Source organism: Cololabis saira, chromosome 9 (genome assembly GCF_033807715.1).
Source record: "Cololabis saira isolate AMF1-May2022 chromosome 9, fColSai1.1, whole genome shotgun sequence".
Taxonomy (NCBI): Eukaryota; Metazoa; Chordata; class Actinopteri; order Beloniformes; family Belonidae; genus Cololabis; species Cololabis saira.
The window spans coordinates 19,847,700-19,870,213 of NC_084595.1; the positions used below are offsets into that span (position 1 = coordinate 19,847,700).

General features: G+C 46.0%; 1 protein-coding gene across 2 annotated transcripts in view; it reads right to left on the reverse strand.

The window, feature by feature from the left end:
- ypel1 (yippee-like 1) overlaps positions 1–22,514 on the reverse strand; it is a 45,381-nt gene that overhangs the window by 7,321 nt on the left and 15,546 nt on the right. For both annotated transcript variants that reach the window (XM_061730701.1, XM_061730702.1), the window contains exons 2-4: positions 21,320–21,604; positions 2,450–2,493; positions 394–502 (exon numbers count right to left, since the gene is read on the reverse strand). In XM_061730701.1, coding sequence (XP_061586685.1) covers positions 394–502; positions 2,450–2,493; positions 21,320–21,436 — 270 coding nt within the window. In that variant the 5' untranslated portion in view covers positions 21,437–21,604. The remainder of the gene's footprint in view (positions 1–393; positions 503–2,449; positions 2,494–21,319; positions 21,605–22,514) is intronic.

Consider the following 22,514-nt stretch of genomic DNA (forward strand, 5'->3'; position numbering starts at 1 on the left):
GGAGCACCTTGAAGTGAGTCCCTGTCTCATACTGTGTTCAGTTATTTTACACCTCTCTCTTCAGACAATTACCAGTCTCTCTAAAAAACGGCGTGACATTTAATCACTGCAGACTCTCCAGAGGTACGCGTCTGGCTGTCTGCAGCCAACCTTTTGGCGGTGTAATTAAGTTGCGCGCCAGGATACCGCAGGGTGCTAAAAGTTCGCGCCTAAATACGCGCGTGAAAGCCGTCGCCGGGGGTTTTAATGAACAACTCTTCTGACCTGCGACAGCATTGTTTTTTGTTTTTTTTGTCCTTGGAAGTCAGAAAAGCCATTTAGCTGCACAATAACGCGGCATGCCGCGGTGTTGCACCACGGAGGACGGTAACAGGTTTACGGGGGTCGACTCACATATTTCCAGCCCAGGGTGGTTTTACAGTTTTCACAGTAGATGTCAGCCACGGCGTGTAAACCTGTGAGGAGGACCCGCTCCTCGGCTGGCCCGCAGCCGACGTTCACCCTGTAAAATCGGAGGGGGGGGGGGGGGACAGGTGGTACAAGTCAGGATTAACACCAAAGTGAAAGGTCTCCACCAATAAAACTCCCAAAACAGAATTAAAATGCGTGAAAATGCTCCTGTTCCAGTACGTCCCTGAGTCAATTACTTTTTAAATGATCAATGAAATGCTTCCGGACTGCGGGTCCCAGCGGAGCTCTGCTAGGGCTCGGTTCTGCTCGTGGGGGGGGTCATTAGGAAGCATTCACACCCGGACTGTCCGGGTGGAAATGAGGGAAAGTGTCACGCTGTCATTTGGTTCGCTTCATGTTCTCACTGCACTTCTGCAAGCGACCGGACAACGTTACGCAGCTACCCGTTTCCTTCCTGGTCAGTGTTTCGTTTGGAGAGCGGTATTTCCCAAAAAAAAGCTCCCAGAATGATGAAGGAAACCCAGCTCATCGATTGGCCAGGGCTGAAGACGGAAATCTATCCCCTCCGACCGGATCAGAGCAACTCCAAATATGTGAAGTCTTGAGGTTTGCTTTTCTTCCTTTTCCATTTTTTTTTACCATTTTCAGCAGCAGGTGAGGAGGCCACCTACGGGCGAGGAGGACACCTACGGGCGAGGAGGACACCTACGGGCGAGGAGGCCACTTACAGGCGAGGAGGCCACCTTGGCGCTCTACCTCACTTCCTGTCTTTGGTTCCCTGGATAGTCAATTTGCATTCCCACTAAAGCCTGATTTAATGTTCTGCATTAAACCAACGCAGAGCCTACGCCGCAATACCCCCCCAGAGCGCTAGTTGATACTTTGTTTAGCTTCCGGCTTTTCCGGTCACAGTGAATCAAAGAGATAAGGACAACTATTGTGCAAAAAAACAAAACAACCCAAAATTTTGTATTTATTTATTTTTTTTAAATCACGCACACACGAAGAAAAGAGCGCTGAAAGTTCACTACTGCTTCACGAACCCGAACCGGAAATGCGTTGCTACCAAGCAAACCAATCACAGCCCTCTCGGTCTGCGTTGGGTCTGCGTCGCCTCGACGCGTAGTTACACTTTTTAGGAGGTGCACGTCAGGCTACGGCGTAGGCTACGGAGAGCCTCCCGCGTAGCCGCGTACCCTACGGCGTAGGCTCTGCGTTGATTTAACGGAGAACCATAATTCAGCCTTAAACCGACTGCACCAGCGACTGAGACCCACTTTTTCTTTTTTTCTCGAGTTCTTTGGTCAGCACCAGAGTTTGGACTGGCGAAGCAAACTATCCGAGGAAACAAACTCTGGTCCGTTTAAAGCGGATCGAGCAGCGATGCGACCTGGACAAGCAATCCAACGTGCTTTTGAGCAGTTTAAGCTGCACTCGTTCAGACATGGCGCCACCAGTGGACATGTCATTGGAGTTTATCTGGATATATTGGGAATCGTAACTGGTACTGCTGGATTTGCTTTATTATTCAATTAAATTCAATTCATATTTATTTCGAGCAATGACCATAACATAAATGACCTGCGTGCAACATAAAATTAAACAAATACCTTTTATCAGGTTTATCAGGTGCAGGTTCAAAATACAAATTAATTCGTCAACACTCGAAAGGGAGTGGGAAGAAGAAAACTTATTTAATCCCACCCCTGTTTCTCATTAACAACTTGACATTTTTTTTTTTAAGGCTTCCTCCTGTCTCAACATTTGAACCAAAAAAATGAAAAAAAAAGACCTATATCAAATTATTAAAAAAAAAAAAAAAAAAAAAAAAAATTATTATTGAATCTAACGGTTAATTCTCTGGTCCTGAAAAGCAGTCGGTTTTAGTTTTCTGTAGCTGGTCATGTCAGCTGTGCTTTAGTCGATCTGCTCGACTGAACTCTGACTCGATGTGAAACAAATCCAAGTATTTATGAGTTTATACGACTTTTACTTTCAAAGAAGCAACAAAGCAAACTTTCCAGAGAGTCATACTTACACAGAATTAAACAGGTAGGCTCTTCCTTGACTGCCTTGAAATGACTGAAACAAAGAAAGACAGAGAGGGGGACATTGTGTAAGTTTCACTTCTGAACACAGGAATGTCAGCAAAAGACGCCCCAGGGGGCTTTTCTACCAGTAAACGCTGTGTATACTTGTTCTTCCACCTGGCAAAGGTTTCCAAACACAAGGCTGGCAGGAGATAAGAAATATCACGCGGCTCAGAAACGCCGGAGGATGTACACATTAGAGGGCGAGTCTGTCATCGCGTCAGAACGCAGACGCTTGCTTTCTGAGGACTTGTTGTTCTACTTGTGCGAGAGCAGAAAATAAAAATCCACGCTTGAAATTTCAAACCAAGTCTTCACTTTCTGCAAAATATCTAAAGAGGAGCGAATTCTGGGAAAATGTGTCACAAGGAGACCTTTAAGGGCTACGAGGCACTCAGCAGTTGCTAAAAATCTATTTGATCATATAAAGTTGAGATAAAAATCTAATAAAAGTCACATTTTTTTCCTCCTCAAATCTCCAGATTTGAAGCGCCACTGTGGGAAGGCGGCACGACAGAAACTGTGATACTCAAATAGTCTAAAATATTTTCTGGTTACAAGTTTTTTTTTTCCCTAGATGTTAGAAATGAGTTTTGCAGTGTTTAAACGACTTCCTGTTAGCCCTGTAATTTAAAAAAAAACTAAAAATCTAATCTGTGGCCATACCAACACGACTGGCAGTAATGCATCTGATCGGTATACAAATGTAACAGGTAACAGCAGAGTGAGTGGGGAGCAGGGGGAGGGATTCTGTTCCTGTTTTATCTCCATTTTCTACTAGGAATGTAGTTTTAAGAAAGTTCGTCTTTTTTCATATTTGTGGTTAAATTATCACAATAGTCCATTTTAACATTTCCCCAAAATTTATTTTCCACATTCACCTCCACTAAACTTTATTTAGAAAAACACATATAACCCATTAAAAACATGATTACAAATAAAATAAAACACATAACATAAAACAGACTTGTCAAACTCACGATCCGGCCCGCAGCCTCATTTTTAGCCTGCAAGAACATGCAAACATAATTATTTGCTTCCTACAACACTGAAGTAACGGAGTTGAAGCTTGCCAAGAAAGCCGAAACCTATAAAGAGGAAATCTAACGTAAAAACAGATTTCTGCTGAATGGAGACGAAGGTGTAAAAAGTCTTCCATTAAAAGCCTAGAGACACTGAAACGGACCTGGATCTGCTTCGTCACTGACCACGATGCTGACGGGGGGCAGGAGGAAAAATGATAATCTGATAATAAGAATCGATAGACTTTAGCCAGAAGAGTCCACGATCCGAGTGACCTGGACCTGAGAAACGAATCGTGTTCTCGCTGGAACACAGAAAACGGAGGATTTAGGCGCTGCCACCAAACCAACAGATGCAGAGTGAGCCTTCGAGGAACAATAAATCTGTTTCATGTACCGACTTCTTGGTGATGCCCGAGTTAAGATGACTGCAGATGTATTTAAAAAACATGGACATGGATGCTTTCTGTTTTACTACAAATATAAAAGAAATAGATTTGAAGTGAAAAGTCTGCAGAAATCACGGTTCACCCGAAACGCAGCAGAAAGTAATTTGATTTTTGATTTGCAGCATCCGGATGTCTCTGCAGGACACGCCTCTCACACACCTGGTCTGAGGTAATCTGCCGGAACTCCCCGCTGGAATAGTTTCTAACATTTCTAGGGCAAATGGAGAACGTGCAGAAAGTACCAGGTGAGGATGATGTAAGAACGGACAAAAAATGAATAAATGTCGGGGTGGGTTGTCCAGTGTGTGACATCATCAACGCCAAAAAACCCCTGTCTGTACTCGAGGAACAATTTAAAAACCAAAGATTATTTTCCTCTGACGGATATGACTCTTAACTAAAGAAATGAAACACGCTGCCATTGGACAGACATACGACCAATCAGAAATAGACGAGACCAGACTAGAATCAACAAAAGACGTCCAGACTGACTGTGCTGGACTAAGAACGCCGGTGAACGCCAGTTTAGCAGCAAAAAGTCATTGGTCAAAGATGCTTTAAGCAATTTTGCAGCAGAAAAGTGTCTCCCGTCCCGTATGAGTTGTCATATAAACCCCGCCCTGTCCCTGCAATTCATTGGGACTGTTTGGAATGGTGTGACAGATCCGTAAGGCCTCTCCGGCTACATATGATCACAGAAATATATGTTTGCACGCTTGAATATATCTGAAGATCCCACCGGATCAAAAACGCTGACATAACACAATTTGGAGAAATCTGACTCAGAAAATCATCATTGAGCGAGGTGCATTTAAACTTTATCTCTGTGGTACTTTGAACACATCAAGTCAGACATTTAATCAGGACGTTAGAAAAACATCTTGTGGGGGCGAAGTGCTGGAAACGGGTCCTTTAAATAACGGCTGGTTGTGTTTTGACAACAACTATCACATCACACAAACAGCCGTCATGACGGGCTTAAAAGGAAGTCACATGTTCCATCCATCCAAGGCCATTAAACCTCAACGAAGGACTCATGATGGAGGTTAAATAAAGCCTTCGCACCAACGACACCATGATTGACTTTACTCAGTGACAATGTAAACAGAGAGTGGCGAAGCCGCCACAGCGGGTGAAAACGGACCTGCCAGGCCTCCACCCTTCGGCCCCAATCGGCTTTGCTGTTTCCACTGCAGCAGAGGACGGCAGGTACGTTGAAGGCACCGCGCCAGCGCGGCCTAATGGGAGCCCCAGCTGCTGCCGCCGCCACCGACACCCTTGCTGCAGTTTTCATCTGGTGTCAAAACTGTTTCATTTCAAGTAATGGGAGTTTGGCTTGAATCCACTTTAATCTGAAGTGGGGGGGGCAGATGGTCTGCGCTCCCTCTGCTCTGTGAGCGTTCACGTCTGCCTCCAGTTTGTGTTTTTAGCTCAGATCTACACATACAAGTCCTCCACAGCCACAAGCTATGTGACCTTTTAGCAGCACGGGGGAAGTGGGTCGGCCCCCGCCGAGTCGACAACAACACTCCCAAAGTGTTTAGGTCGGGGAGGGCGGGGGGTTATTCCATGTGACAAGAGCTGGTTGTCGTGTCCGTGGCTCGCCGCGGCTCAGCCGCCGGCGCAAACGCGCCAGATCTGTCTCCCACTGCCCTTATCTGCTTCCCACAGTCTATTTTAGCCGTGGCAGCGGCCCCCCGCTCCGGGCTTCACTGGGAATCGCTCGGCTAAGACACGAGGAGCAGAAAATGCTAAAAGTTTGGGTAAAAAGAGAAAAAAGAACAACGACTGCAAATGCAGACACCAGTCTGCGAGCATTTGTAGGGGTATTACGACTATTACGATGACTCCCAGGGCCCAACAGGACCCTGTCATACCCTGTTTCCATCAAACTGGTTTCAGGGCTGGTTCTAGGCCAGTGCTGGTCCACAAGTCGTACAACTTGCGCACCAGCTGAGAACTTTTTTGCTTTTCCATAGCTCGGGTGCTAAGGGGAGCCACGTTAAGCAACAACAAAGTATTTGCTCTAGGGCTGGGCGATATATCGAGATTTTAATATATATCTATATATTTTCAAACACGATATGGTACGAGACAATATCGTTTATATTGATTAAAAAAAAAAAAAAAAAATTCTTTTTACATTTTATTTTTAATGATTTTGATATAGCTTATTTTGTGACAAATTGACTTGAATGTTTGAGATTTGCACAAATGTTTTGTTATTTGCACAACTATCAACCTCAGTGGAAAAGTCTGCCTGTTTCTGTCTACATTGTATTAATTGTACAGTGTATTTTAATTTAATTGTTATGCAGGAAAGGGATATTTGTTTTATTTTATTCAAGAAGCATTTTTATTCTATATATGCAGGCAGTTTATTTTTATTTCATTTGTTTTATACATTTTGATATTGTGCAGACCTCTGTTAACAAAGGTACCTGTGTGACATTTGGCACGAGGCTTTGTATTAAAACTGACTGTTTTTTTAAGGGTTTGCCTCAGAAAAAAATGAAGCTAACAGAGATGCTATGCTATAATGCTTTGGGGGAAACCCCAATTAAGGCACAGAAAAAATATCGAGTATCGCCATTTAGCTAGAAAATATCGAGATATGACTTTTGGTCCATATCGCCCAGCCCTAATTTGCTCTAATACGGACTTGGTCCGCCTAGCACCGTCCGTGGACCATATCGCTATGGAGGGCCCGACGGGACCCCGTTAGAGGGCCCGACAACTGCAGGGACCAGAAGCAGCCAGGATCAGGTGGAGACCAGAAATGCTGCCACAGCGTTCCCGTTTGTTGTTTAACTGCTTCATAAATCGTGAGCGGACTGACGGGAGTGAGGCTACTGAGCGCTCCTCCTCGAGCCGCTGCAACTGCTGTTTTTAAAAACGCAGACAAATGAATCCTGCAAAGAAAATCTGAAAACCCCTGAATGGTCTTGGCCACGCGGGACCGGAGGAGCAACACCTATTAATCCGCTCCTGCAGCCTGACACCCCCAAACACCGGAGGCCGGGCACGGCGGCTGCAGGGAGTGGCGTGCGTTTCTATTTTTCCTTGGACTGTGACATGGTGAATAACAACAGGTCTGAAAAGGGGATTAAGTCGGAGCCATTAAGAAACCTGCTGAGGTCGACTTTTCCCATCTGCTGCAGCAGATGTCCGGTGCTGCAGGTGAGGGTTGATCTCCAACTTAAACCCATCTCCCTAAACCCTCCGGCTTTGTTTTAATTCAGTTTACAGACAGGACTTTTTAAGGATTAGATATTTTACAAAAACATGTCATAAGCTGGCTACAGTTTAACGAGCTCACGCACGGTGACCCGCTGGAAGTCAGCTACATACCGCCACGAACCTGGAACCTCGTCACTACGCCTGTGCTTGTATGTTTACTAAGCAACACATCCACCAGTGAGGCAGTGAGTCAACTACTGATGAAGGTGGACGGTGACCGTAGAGGAGACGGTTTCATGTCTGGGGAAACAAAAACAGTGAAACTGACGACACAAATGTAGAGTTCTTTCATTTTAACCACGATTGACTCAGTACTGCCCCCCCCGGGGCTTCTGGTGGTTTTGCTCCGATTGGTCCGTATTCACACGCACCCCGATGACGCAACTCTACTCAGGATGCAGATGGAAGGCAGCATCCGCCTCTGAACTCCAACAGATGTATAAAGCAGATTCAGACTCGATGAACTTGAGCTTCTTCACCTGACGGCTCCTGAAAAGTAGTGATGCACCGATTATTCGGTAATCGAAATTGTTAGGCCGAAAATGGCAAAAAAACACTTTCGGTGTTCGGTGGAATAAGTGGGAAAAAGAAAAAAAACGAACAATTAATAACGGCGTTGTAATATAAGGAAATAGACTGACCGCTCCGTAACTGTTGCGCACCATATAAATCGTTGGCCAACCGAAAACTAACCACATAAGAATTTGACCTAACATTCACCAGCAGGTGGAACCAAAACACCATAAATCAATCTATTACAGGTGCGTTTAGATGACGAAATCAAACAGCGAAGAGCGTGGAGTGAAGTGGTGCGGTGCAAACATGTCAGCAGTGTGGAAGTATTTTAGAGTGGCAAAGAATAATACAAGAATGGCTGTTTGCAATGAATGTTCTGCTCAAATATCTAGAGGGGGCACATCTGCAAAGTCTTTCAGCACTACAAGTTTGATTTATCATATCATCTGAAATGATAAAAAACCCTGAGCGCTTTAATGCATTTTTATTGTTTTAAGGCCTATGTTACAATGTTCAGTCAGTTAAGCCTAACGTAAGCTCAAAGATGGCCACAAAATGTACTTTGCTAATTTATTTATTTTAAGTTATTGTTCTTTACTGGTATAATGTCTGCTGGAATATTTAAGAAATGCTGGGAAATTAAAAAATGTTTTTTATGTTCAACAAATGTTTTCTACCTTGTAATTTTGTAAAAGATGTTTTTCTTTTAAAAGCATGCCTAAAATCAAATCTATTTGATTTATGCAATGGTGAAAAAATTGGCAAAATAAATGAAAAACTGCGAGGAACCATGTTCGGTATTGTTCGGTATTCGGCCAAGTGTTTATTATTATTTTCGGTTTCGGTTTCGGCCACAAATTTTCATTTCGGTGCATCACTACTGAAAAGCTCAACAAGGTTGTTTGTCATTTCCAGCAACATCTGTCCCACATCTGGAAACCACAGCCTCCATTATGAGCATGTTGCACCGTTCTTCGTTGGATTAACAATAATAATAATAATAATAATGATCATTTTGGATCTCTAGATCTACCCAGCGACTCATGTCACGGCTCACGGGAGGTTCAAAACAGGAAGTTGCCCTGCAGTGTTGCAGCATCACATCCGGTACTGGATTTTAGAGAAACAGCAACTGGGATTCTGTTTATGAGACGTACACGGTACTGAGTGGTGCACAGACGTAAATACTTGCATTGCTCAGTTGGAGGAACATCAAAAACTTTGGGGGGGGGGGGGGGGGGGGGGTGTCAGAGGGTTCTGACCATCAGGCCAGGAAAATACTGGATGGAGAGATGAACATTGTTTCCTTAATCGTGGTAAAGCAGGTGAAACTGACAAAATCCCAAAGCTTATTTGACACAGATGCTGCTGTGGCTGTTAAAGTGCGACTCAGTGACCTCTGTGGGTACGCGGCACAGCGGCTTTTCCTGATACAACGTGGCTTGTGGCTTTATTACCGCATTAAAAACGTGGAGAGTAGCAGCGTTATGTTCGGTCATGTTTAGTGTCTTGGCAAACTTCCTTGTAGTTGCACCTATTAAGGTGAGAAATGAAAAGTGTGATCAATCCCACGGTGGGCGGGGAGCGGGGCTATGAGGGGACTGAGCCTAGGTGCTCAGCCTGCGTCGACCCCCTCTGGGACCGCGATCGCGCGGCAGCCTGTCATGCTCCGATCCCAAACACTGCTCTGATTTCCCGATGATGCTCGAGTCTGCGCGGCGCAACCCCATCTGACAGGAATATGAACCGACAGCCACAAGGAAACGTGCTGTGGATAACAATAACAACACTTGTCAGGTCTGATTCTGAGGGCCCACCTCTCCGTTCCCGGCTCGGTCGCTGGAACGGAGCTGCTGGAGGAAATAAGTCACCGTTTGCTTTGTTTTGCTGCTTTTTACTGAAATGGAGCGAAAAATCTGAGAAAAATTAGCAACTGAGCTTCACGTGGAGGTTTCTCGTGTTTCTCCACCGGGGGTCTTCGCTCGTTCTGCTCTGCAGCGAAGGTGAGCTTTTGGCACTTTTCCACTAGCACCTACTCGGCTCTACTCATCTTAGCTCGGCTCAACTCGGCCTGGTTTCTTTTTCACTACAATTCAGCACCTGGAACAGAGGTAGGAGGGTTGGAGCGAAGCTGCTGTGACTTAAAAAATGAGAGTGAGAGAAGCTTCAAGCGGCGATGCTTTTTAATTTTTTTTAGTTTGTCTCGGTGCTGCTGAAAAGTCCATTGGTAGCTGCGAGCAGCTATGAAGTGACAGAGCTCCTGGTAGATCTGGTCGTTCCTTATCCCCCGTCTAGATCCCTTTTTAATTCTCTCCTCAGCCACCAGGTTTATGAACATCTGCACCTCAGAGTTGGATCACCAAACAGACTTGCGCTGCCGTTGCTGGTTGAATAAAATGAACAAGAAGCCGTCAGAATCTCTTTCGCTGATGTCACATCCTGACTCAGACGTCTGACTCCAACCCCCCGACCAATCGGTGGCCTGTAGTGTGATGACATCAGATACCGCCCGACTCAGCCGCTTAGAACCTCTGCAGAGTAGTTACAGAAAAGTATCTACTCGGCACGTTAGACCCCTAGTGGAAAGGCGCCAAACCAAGTGGAGGCGAGCCGAGCCGGGCTGAGTAGGTACTAGTGGAAAAGCACCATTTGTGAAACGGCTCGGCCCGAACCAGGACCCACTCCTGGTTCAGGAATACCCAAGACCACAAGTAAGACATGGGCGTGACCGCCGCGCCGTCACCTGCAGCCACAAACACACACCCCCACCAGTCTAAATGTGTCTGCAGTTCAATTAGACCTAACGAGCTGTTGCACGCCGCCGACCGACACGACTGACACACCTCCAACCTGACGAGCGACGGCTGCAATAATGGAAATGAATTCAAAACTCACTCGAGGAGATGAATCAACAAGTCGGCGCCATCGGCTCGTAAAACCCACGTCTGCAGCTAAAGACGAACACGTCACATGTGAACCGAACCGAGTGCAACAAGGTGGGCGGGGGGGGTTTCCTTCCCATGCAGGAGCGTGTTGGGCAACAACAGCCGTGTCCAGGGTCCAGGCTCCCCATGGGAATCTGTCTCCATTTAGAGACACTTCACTGCAAAAACATTCAAACTACTAAGGGGAGTTTTTACTTACCACTGTTTGGCTTAAGGTTTTTCTCCCACTAGGGGAGTTTTTACCTGCCACTTTTTTTGTTATTTCTATGTAATAATTGCTCAGAGGTCCTGCTCTGGGTCTCTGGAAAGCGGCTAGAGACAACTTCTGTTGTAATAGATGCTATATAAATAAAATTGAATTGAATTGAAACTGTCTTAGGTTAAGCAAAAACATCTCTGCCAGTGGGGTAAGAAACACAATCTTGACTAGAATCATTAAAAGTAACTAAAGAGTCTGACCTGCAGACGAGACCAGCTGTCTTGAAACAAGTCTCTTTTTGCTTTTAACGTTTTTAGAAATTTGTTTTTGTATCGCGGACGGGTTCATTCAGGGGTTTCGCACCATTTCCTGAACAAGATGAGAGAGTGTAAAGATTTCGAAGTGTTGTGTTTGTTCTTTTTTCTTTAAAACTGCACTCAAGTTTCCCATGTTTACGCCACGGCTGAGCCGCGCGGGGCGAGTGCTGCGCCCGCTGTGCTTCGCTCTGGCGCTCAGGTTAATCCTCCCACTTCAGCTGCTCCATCTACATCTCTGCCTGCATGCCCCCCCCCCTCCACCCGGGACCTGGCACATGAGTGCTGGGAGGAAACCCGCTGAAACCCTCCAAGCTTGTCCAACACTCCCCCTTTTCCTCAGCACGACCAGGTAGGCAAGCAGGGAGGGAGAAAACAACAACCTGGATCTGGAGCACCGAGTACTTTCCTACGGGAGGGAAATCAAACGGGCGAGCGGCCCTTGGCAGCGCGGAGTGGAAAGCACCAGACAACGGTGTCATCTTCTCCTAAGTAACCTAATCGGCTTAGAAGGGTTGATGCTGAGGACCGATGATGCCGCCACGGGCTGCCCGGCGCGCGTATGCCGGCGAGGTGGGGCAGAGCATATTAATAGACGTGTGCGGGCGCCGCGGTCAAGATTTAATCCAAACAAATCACACGTTATTAATTCTCAAAGGGAAATTATACGGATCAGTAAAGAGTATTAAAAGGCCACAATAAAGAATGACTGCAGGAAGATATATATGTGGGTCGGTGATCTCTGCCGCAGCCAAGTGGAAGCCGGTTAACGAGCTAGCACGCCATCTCGCGAGAAGCTTTAACCCAATTGTTTTAGGAAAGTTCGAATCCAAGGCCTGTTTCTTATCTACGTTTCATTTAACTTTCCGACTGTGATTGTGTCTCATCATATTTGAACTGGAGTTGTTGTAAACCTTCAGAGCGCCAAACCCCGATCAAAGTCTGGTAATTAAAACCTAACTTTGATACCAATACTACCCGTTTTCCTTTCAGCCAGCATCAGGGCCGGCCCCAGGATTTTGGGGCCCAAAACAAGACTTTGTTTGTTCCCCCAAAAACACTCCAAGTGCAAAAACCAAGTCTCGCACACGGTTTACAAATGAATGAACAGACACATATAATAAAAGATGGAAAAATGTGTTATCCACAAATGTCCTACTTCATTTGGAAATAAATAAATATTATTTGAATTAACTTCCATAAGGAAAGGGTTTTGTGGAATATGTTTTATGTCTTAAATAAACGGTCATTTTGATCGTGCCTTCAGAAAACCTTTCTGGTGATGTCACAGAGCTTCTTGTCCACTTCTTCTTGTCCAGTTCTTCTTATACAGTCTGTGGTCAAGCTGTCAGTAAACGAGTCGGCCGACAAGCTGACCAGCAGTTCCTCACCCTAACCTTTTCTCAAAAATGTCAACCTGGGGGCTAACGGCGTGTCGAAACCACAGACATATTTAGTGCGTGAAACCTACAAGGGAAAGGCAGCTTGTGAGAGGAAGAGCTGCTCGAGAAATCCAATTATTATCAAAGTGGATTGTTAAGATTAATGAGGTCATTCGTCAACACTGGCTTTCCCCCAGTAAACAAGTCAACACAACCTGGTCAACAGTTCTGTCCCCGCTCCACCAGCCGTCGCCAGCGATCGCGATCCAGATAAGCTTTCTTATCCTCTCTGGTCAAGGTCGGGGGGGGGGGGGATTAACCTGCAGTTTGAAGCTGTGCTAACCTGTTTGCCGACATCATTCCAGATAACTCCAGAAAGAAATGAAATACATTTTTTTTTCTCCAGTTTTGGTTGTTTTCTCATTCCAGAAGTCTGTTTCTGAATCGACGAAAACAGTACGGCTGGACCTGAATACCTGGAGATCCAGATATTCCTGCATGAGGTATAAATTCTGAGCGAGTGAGGTTGAAGCCGAAGAGGTCGTAAGTAAAGGTGCAGTTAATTTACTGACCACTAGGGAGGCTCCAACAGAGAGTTCATTTACTGACCACTAGGGGCGCCAACTGGGAGTCCAGTGAAGCTGCGCTAAGAGCAGGCAGTTTACGTGAGCTAGCACGCCACATGATCGTTGCTCCCAGCGGGGCTCTATGGAGCTAGAACAGTCTCATAATTCACAAATGCACACGCCGATCCACAAATGCACAGGACAAATGTCACAAATGCGCAGACCGATTCACAAATACACAGAACGATTCACACGTGCGTAGGACAAGATACACAAATGTATTTTTGATGCACACCCTAATATAACCTGATTTACAAACGTTTTTTTGTCTGTGGGCTGCGCGAAAAGTGATTCAATATTTCAAGTTGGTGGCGTAAACATAAATAAACAAGACAGCAACACGGGATGGAGAGGAGATCACTGCTCTGCTTTTCTTGTGATCTCGGTAAAGAAAACAGCGCGATCAGAGATGGTTTGTCGGACCGTTCAACCAGAGCCGTCGGGAGACTGGAGAGCTCCAAGTCCTGCCGATGCAGCAACTGATGATAAAAACGTATTTGTGGATCGAGAGACGTCAGGGGAGTCTCAAAAGTCACACGCAAATCCAGCGCAGCTCACAGACAAAAAAACATTTGTAAATCAGGTTATATTTGTGTGTGCATCAAAAATACATTTGTGTATCTTGTCTTACGCACGTGTGAATCGGTCTGTGCATTTGTGAATGTTGTCCTGTGCATTTGTGGATTGGCGTGTGCATTTGTGAATTATGAGACTGTTCTAGCTCCATAGGGCTCTGCTGGTCCTCGTTTCAGCTCTGGCCGCATATTAATCACAGTTAATGCAAAGTGAAATTAATTTCCATCATAGGTTAGTTAAGAGGCTGTTAACCCAGCCACGCTAAAATAACCGTGATTGACATAAGGTGGGCATGTTCCAGTCGGCTTCCAGGTCTGTTAGCTCCACCCATTTGGGCAGTACGAGGAAAACCTTGTCCTGTTCTTCTTCTGCAGTCTGTGGTCGAGCCACGGTTCGTTTTGGCCGTTAAAGGGTTGACGGCACGCCGGAGACGTCAGCTGTGTGGCCAAACTTTAAACCAATGATGACAAGATGGCAAATGTTTAACTGGAAACCAAGAGCTCACAATTAAGACGAACTGCCAGCACAATTAAAATGTGTAAACAGAAAAACAAGTGAATTACTTATTTATCATCTTCAAGTTGGATAAAACACTTTTCCAAATCAAATATAAAGTGGAAAAGCTGTTAATGGAAGAAAAGTGGTACATGACACTTGCACATTCATCATTATCTCGTCTTTTTTCAATGTGCTGAGAAACACCAAGACAAACCCAGTCAGTATGGATGTCTTTCTATAAATAGCTCGCTTTCCCTTCATCTCTATCCTCCTCTTAAAAAAAAACTATAACTCCACAGCACTTGGGGCTATTTTTAAAAGACCTTTTCAGGTAATTCCTGTTGCTCCACAGGTTTTTGTGTCTGAATGCACACGTGGGATCCTCCGCAACCCAAACCAAACTCTATCCTGGCGTTTAATCTGTTTCAGAAGAATTTCTGCTACCAGATTTTTTAAATAAAAACCGAAGCATCATCTTTTCTGTAAAACAAGTCGGTTAGTAGGTCCGGTATTCTGGGAACTCCTGGGACGTGGGGTACTGCAGCCGTCTGCTTCGTTTACCAGTGCAGCGCTCACTGGTGATACTGGTTTCCCAGCATTCCAGCTCCGCCGTCGCTTCTGCTGAACTGCGGGAAACAATGCGGTGCGATGCTGAAAAACATCCAAACACCACTTCTCCAGCCTTTCCCGCGCTGACCTGAGGATCACCAACGCCCGAGCTCATAAATACGCCGCTTTCATCTAATTACTTGTTGCTTAAGAGGCGGCCGCTCGTAATAAGTCAAAGTCGCACGGGAAATGAAGAATTACTGGCGGGAGATAAAGTGAAGCTGCAAATGGAAAGCCCAGTTTGCCACCTGACCACATGCCAAACACCTGTTAATCAAATCCTGCAGCTGTCAGATAGAAGCATCTTAATCACTCTCATCATGCATCTGCAGCCGGCAGCGGGTACAAGATGCCCCAAACACATCCTGGTGGTAACAGCTTTGTCAAAAACAAACCAAGCTGCTCCCCAAACCTGCGGGGGAAAAAAACCTCCTTCACAAGCCAAGAGTTGGACAGCTGACCTCTGGTTCTGGCACCGCCGTTAAGAGTAGACGGTCAGCGGGCTTCTCTTGGCTGCATCGGTGAGCAGTTTGTAAAAGCTTTTCATCTCCTCCCCGCTGCACCCTCTTCAGCGCGGCCCCAGCCCAGACCTGTCAAGTCTCCCGTTTTGGCCGGGAAACTACTGTATTTCACCTCTTTCCCGCCGTCCTCCTGTATTAGTATTTTCCCGTAAATTTCCCGTTTTATGATATAATGATTTTTAAAAAAAGCATGCCCGAGCCTCTCCAAACTGAATTGTCACTAGCCTCGCGAGAATTGCCACCTGCTGTAGACTGCATGGTAGTTCTCGCGAGGTTAGTGGCAACAACGGGAACAAACTCGGAACAACAAATCAGAGATGGATGGATGTAACGAGAGAAGACATTTTTGCCAAAAAAGTGAAGACTTCATGTAAATATCTCTAAAAAAGGGAAACCAAATTTACTTTCCTAAAGAGGAGCAGGATGTTACAGTTACGAGTTCTGAAAGAATTGTAACTGCGATGTTAGTGTCTCTCACGGGGGAAGGAACGATGTCCGTCAGCAGAGCCACATGTTATCCACGCAATATTCTACCCTCCGAGGTTCATGAGAAGTCGCCCCTCGGAGGCATCATGGATGTGAACGCGTTCCTTGTAGCAGGCTGTTGACACCTTTATCTACTCGCTGCTGGCGCCGACCCCTAGTGGCCGTTAGAGGAACGCCATCTACTGCCTCTTCTGCTCTGGCGATAGTCTAACGAGCTGGGCTGGTAAACGTGACACAGTGCAATACTACTGGTGGCCACTAGGGGTCCAAACGACTAACTTCATGAAATCTGGACCTGTTAATGTTCCCAGAAGTCATTGTTTCGTCACTGGCGAGATCCACGGCATCTAATCAGTGCGTCAGTGGTTGTTCTGAAAATAATATGATTATTTACTGGATATCAGGTCTCTTTCCTCCAATCGGGGGTCGAGGATCATCTGCAGCTCTGCCCTTTGATTAGATTATTATTCATGCAAACAAACGTTTATCTTAATAGAGGATGATTCTGTTATTTTTTGACGTCACTGCGTGTTTGATCTCATTTGCGGCCCGGCTTTGACCTTTCACGGCCCGGGAACTTCCTCCGTCTGGACTCCTAAAGTTACAAATTCTCTTTTTTCAGAGTTGATTAACTTTGGAGTTTCATTATGACCATTTGAGGCTTCGTGTTCTCTGTTGATGGGATCTGAAAGTGTTGAAACTGATGTTTGCAAAGAGGAAGGAGAAGCAGGACGTCTGGACTCAGAGAAACAGCTCTTCTTCTCCTTCGTTCACTCATTCAAACAATATTTGCATGAGCAGCATGTGCCAACGTCTTTTTCCATTTTCTTCCCCAGTGGATTCAGTTAAAATTTGCTGCAGCAACACTTTAATTCCCCACGTTGGATCTTATAAAGCCTCCCGACATAAAACACCCTCCTGCGGGAGCGCCGCGGCCTTCGGTGAGGCCATAAATCCCCCCGACGCGGCCCTGGACGAGTTAAGTGAGGCGCTGATGAATGAGCGAAGTCTCTCTCTCTCTGGCCCATAATGCCTCACCTTTATGATAAACAAACATCTTAAAACTGCAAAACTCGGCCCACCGGGCCCGTGACCCGGCCTGAGAGCGACTCGGTGTCGGCCGGAGCCGCTGACGTTGCTCTCCGAGCTCCGGGAGGCGAATGGATTTGGACGTGGAGATTGATCATCTTTGCCATCTGAATAATCAGCTTAGCACGAGCACGGTGTCACTCTCCCATTATAAACACGTCGATGTCGCCGCGGTGACGCTTCAACTGACACTTCGTAAACTTTCCTCACACTTTCCTCACCGGCTGGCAATTTACAACCGGCGCCGAGGGCAGAACTCCGGCGGCCTCAGCTCTGTACGTCAGCGACCGGCTAACCGGCCTGATCAGAACCGGGCTGCGACGGACGCAGGCTCCGAGGACGACGCAGCGCTGCAGCCCCTTCTCAGCTGCTTATATCTCGCTCGGGTCTCAGATTTATTATCTCTGCGGACTGATTAACGAGCGGGCCTGGCTCAACACTTTCATTTTGGCAAATGGGCCGAGCCCTCAGCGGCCCGCCGCCACCACTGCCGCTGCTGCGTGGTCTGCATGTAAAAGCTATTTGTTTTCCTCTCCGGTGGAAACGATCGCCGCTGAAGATGCTTCTCATGTGCCAACAAGCACAATGGGTCTCTTCCAGGTTGTATATGTGGGTTTTTCTGTTACATCTTATTTTTCTAGATAGAAAATGAGGGTGAAGAGCACCATGGGAATCGAACCTGTGCCGCCAGCACGAGGGTGACATCGTCTGCCCCCTCAACCCGCTGACCTACCCGGGGCGGATGACTTTGACTGATCCAGCAGTGGGAGCTTCCTGGAGCCGTAAACGCTTGTTGGAGATGCTCACCAAGCTAAACTCTGTAAACGTAGCCCCCCCTTGGAGAAGTCCAGGCAGAGCTCCCATCTGACACGGCAACAGAAACAAAAAACGCCACGCGGAGGGCTCAGAGGGTCGGAGCGAGCAGAACCATCCGCATCCAGTCCCGGTTCATCGGGGAGCAAGACTCACTGGTGCAGGTCGTCACCTACGTAACATGTCACATGATTGATTCTGAAATCACGGCGAAGAACACGATCACAACAAAACCTCATCTAGTCTCTCATTCAGGAACAGCGTCATCACACACCAAAACTGGACCCGGGAGGATGTTTTGAAGTGAATATTGATGAGTACCTTTTGAAGAAACGGCTCCGTGCACTAGTGCTGGGCGGTATGACCAAAAATTTATATCACGGTATTTTTCTAAATTATATCGGTTTCACGGTATATCATGGTATTTTTTTTTTCATGCACAACTGGGTGTTAATCACATTTTCTAATGATTTGGAAAGGAATTGCTGCAGTAAATTGGCTTAGAATGGCCTAGTCATGAGGAGGAAATATTGTAGAAAAACATTAATGTTGTTATACTTTCTGTTTTTTGTATGTTAATCTTGACATGAAATTTTAATATCTTCGGTGGAGGCTTCAAATAAGCCCATTGGGTTTTTTTGCCTCTTCCTGCACCTATAGTGTTTATCATTGATATTTCCTGTATATTTTTTTAAAAACTGTGCAAAACAATAAACTAAACTAAACTAAACTAAATGTCCACAGTAGTATGAATACAGGTTTGCATGGCCTCACAAAATGATGCTGTTTACAATGAGGTGGCGGCACTTATGATTCTAATGAAGTGAGAGAATCAGTCAGACAACACTTAAAGACTATCTTTTACAAAATTACAAGGTAGAAAATATTTATTGAACATAAAAAACTGAAATTTTTTTAATTTCCCAGCATTATGTTGTTTTGGTTCCACCTCCTGGTGAATGTTTGGTAAAATTCTTATGTGGTTACTTTATGGTTGGCCAACGATTTATGTTTGTGGTGCGCAACAGTTACGTGGTTACTTTTTGGTTGGCCAACGATTTATGTTTGTGGTGCACAACTGTTACAGGAGCGGCCAGTCCATTTCCTTATATTACAACGCCGTTATTAATTGTTCGTTTTTTTTCCCACTTATTCCACCGAACACCGAAAGTGTTTTTTTTTTGCCATTTTCGGCCGAACAATTTCAGTTACCGAACAATCGGTGCATCAATACTGCTAAACAGTCCCCTCACGCGCGGCGGAACGTAGTGCCGCGCGGCGTTCCCAACGTTGTCTACGCTACTGTACATACTCACCGGTATTACGGTATATGAAAAATTCATATCATAAGAAAAATAAACACCGGTATTCGGTATGAACCGGTATACCGCCCAGCACTACCGTGCAACAACCAGACGACTGGAGGGGTTGAAAACATTGTGACGCTGCAACGTTTCTCTCCCTGGAGCTCGACTGCTGTCTCGCTCTTCAGTTGACCAATAACCGCATCCCAGGATCTCTGGACTCTTCGGCCAATCAGCCACCGCATCATGGGGGTGGGGGGTCTGCCAGTTTCTGAGTCACGATCAAAGTGAAACAACCACTTCATCAATAGGAACAGAGATGAAACTACACGGGAGCTTTAAGGCTGATGGGTAACTTTCAGTTGGAGTAAATCTGTAAAGTCAAAGTTTAACTGAAGACGACCTGAGTACCTGAGGACTGGCGGGCCTCTCGGATGTCTGGAGGGAACCGGGCCGACTACGCCTGCGCGGCATCTAGTGTTGTTTTTGTCAGCCTGTTTCAATTTTAGTTTTAGTCTAGACTTTGGGTCAAGCTATCATTTTAGTTTTTATTAGTTTTAGTCACGTTCATTCTCCTTTTAGTCGTGTCAAGTTTCAGTCGGCTTAAAGTCTGAGCATGTTAGTCTTATTTTAGTCAGAATTGTCCAGGATCATTTTAGTCTAGTTTTAGTCAAAGATTGTATTTAGCCAAACCCATTTTACAATTCAAACAAGGTTATCTTATTATTATATTATTGTTACCTTATAGACTCAAGAATACATTCATTCCAGATACAGAAGACGCTCTAATTTGAGTTTACAACATATTTATTTTTCTGCATTTCTCCCCATCTTTTTCTTTTTCGACGACACATTGGGTTTTCTTTTCCATGTCTATGTAGGAAAGTGTATCCAAAGATGGTCTCTTCTTCTTCTTCTTCTCCCAGCCCCAGAGAAGATCCCCGCGTTGCCGGCCATCGGTCCCTTTCTCTATTTAACTTTGTTTTTAATTGACGTGAACCTAGAGCTCTGCGTTAACGGCATCAGCCTCTAACCTGCAGCTGCATCTTCTGGATCTGATTCCCCGCTGCAGCAACTGGGATTGAGGACGTGACGGCTCCTAGCAGCAGAACTAAACCAGAGGAATCTACTTAAAAGATTTTCGTTGCGTCTCGTTTTCCTCAGGTGATAAAGGTTTGTTGACGACGATATTTAGTCATAATTTTCGTTGACGAAAGCAACTTTAGCAGCATCGGCGTACATGCGACATGCCATTTCAGGTGTTTGAGCTCAGGTGTGGCCCTGGTGGGCGTTTCCACGGTCGCAGGGAAAGTCGGCTGTTACGAGAGATTCCTCCTGAATCACCCATGAATCTTTAGTAGAGCGACCCGCTCACAGCGCCACCCACTAGATCATCTCATCTCTGAGTCACGTTGACTCTCAGTAATTATCGGATACATTCACACGGTATTAAAAGGTTCTCGGGCGGTAAACCTCCGGGTGTCCCAGTGTTCCTCCTGAGGGCTTGTGAGCCCAGCGTGGCCCTGCATAGAGACCAGAGACTCGGCTAAGAGCCTCTGGCTCCAAGGGCGTAGCCCCGGTGACCCGAGTCCGGCCCGTCCCTCAGCACCAATTTGCCTCAAGAGACCCAACTAGGGGCAACTGTCCCGGACAGCATGGCTCCTGGAAAACCTTGGTGACCCCAAGTTATTATTCCAATGTTGGTGTCTTTTCGTTTCAGAAGGGTCAGACCGAGACGGTCCGGGTTCACGTCCTGAGAACTCGAGGACAAGGCCCATCTCAAGCTGATATTAGGACGTCTGTCGTCCAGAACTTTCTTGTTTTACTGATTAACCTGCCGGAGTTTCTCTGTAACGTCAGTTTATCTGTCAGTTCTCACGTCACTGCATGTTCTGAGGCGCCGTCCAGATAAAAGCAGCGTGGCTGTGTAACAGTGACCTACATTTATTTATAGCAGGGAGGAAAGCGCCAGCAGTCACAGCTGATGGGTGTATTTCGAGAACGTTACACGCCAGTATTTGGTTTGGTTGTTTGTTTGTTTGTTTCTGCAGAACATCATGGCGGCGCCAAACGTGGCCACAGCGAGACGTGAACGACAGCTGCAAATCCTCCGCAGAATTTCCTCCAAGTAGATAAATATAAAACAGACCAGCTGAAGTCATGCAAAACCAGCCGAGCGGATTGACACGGAGGGCAAGGCTGAAGGGGGGGGTCAGCGAGCCGGCGTACCTTTGAGATGAGCTCGTCGTGGTTGGCCAGATGTGCGCGGCAGTGGATGCAGCTGTAGGTGCGGTGGCAGGACGGCAGGTAAGCCTGGAAGGTCTTGGACTTGGTCATCTTTACCATGTCAGTGGGGCGGGGCTCCTCGCTGGTGTCAGGGCTGGCACTGGACGAGTTGCAGCTCTGCTGGACTTGCTGACAGAAGAAACACTGGAAGATGCAAGCAAAAGCCGTCGTTGTTGTGGAGTGGGTGTGTGGGACGCTCCACACAGACACCACAGGAGAAAATCAGGCCTGCGGAGGGGGAGGAACAGAGGTGGCCAGGTCAGAAGCCCGTCCTGTACAACATTCATGAATCTGATCACATTTCCATCATCAAACAGTCGCTGAGGCGGGCGTTTATTACCGCCGTCGGCCATGCGGTCACGCTCTTGTGTCGCCCACAGCACCGTGTGGTGGCAGGACTTAATATGACAAGCCACCTGTTTACGAGCCACTTCCTTCTTTATAACAATTTATAAACGTTTTGTCTCAGCTGACTGATAAATTTAGCTCCTCTGATAAAGGTTTGAACATTCTGGCTGCAGTAAAAATATCATTATAGAAACGTACAGAAAATGGTTCAGAGGGGAACGTGTTGTTCCGTTTCCAAAATGATCAACAACTTCAACAAAAAGCCTCCCAGAAATGAGTCCGGAGAGCTCACGCTCCGACCTCAGGTTCCGTCTTTAAATCTGCAGAACTGCAGTTTTGTTCTTCTGCGAGAATCAAACACATTCTAACCGACAGAAAGTTGCTCAGCTCTGCAAAACTAGAAACCCAAACAGAAACCTAAAAGTTACCGATTAAAAGCTAAAACCAGTTTGTTTGCAGGTAAGAAAAAATAAACGGAAGAGACATGAATGTCTCACTGATGTCTGCAGGCCTCTAGCTGCTCACAGCAGGGAAGAGATTTGATCTGGTGTTTCGGTTTTTCTTTAAGTAGTTTGAGACAAAGTTTTAATGCATTTTCAGTCCAAGTCAGATGGAATGTTGTACGTTACATCACCATGGAAACCACTATCTGTCCCTCAGGACACGTCACCATGGAAACCTCTACCTGTCCCTCAGAACTCACAGCCAATTAAATAACTTCTGTTACATTTACGCATTTTCATAGATTCAGTTCCGCCTTTAAACACTAAACGAGAAACCAGAGACGGGC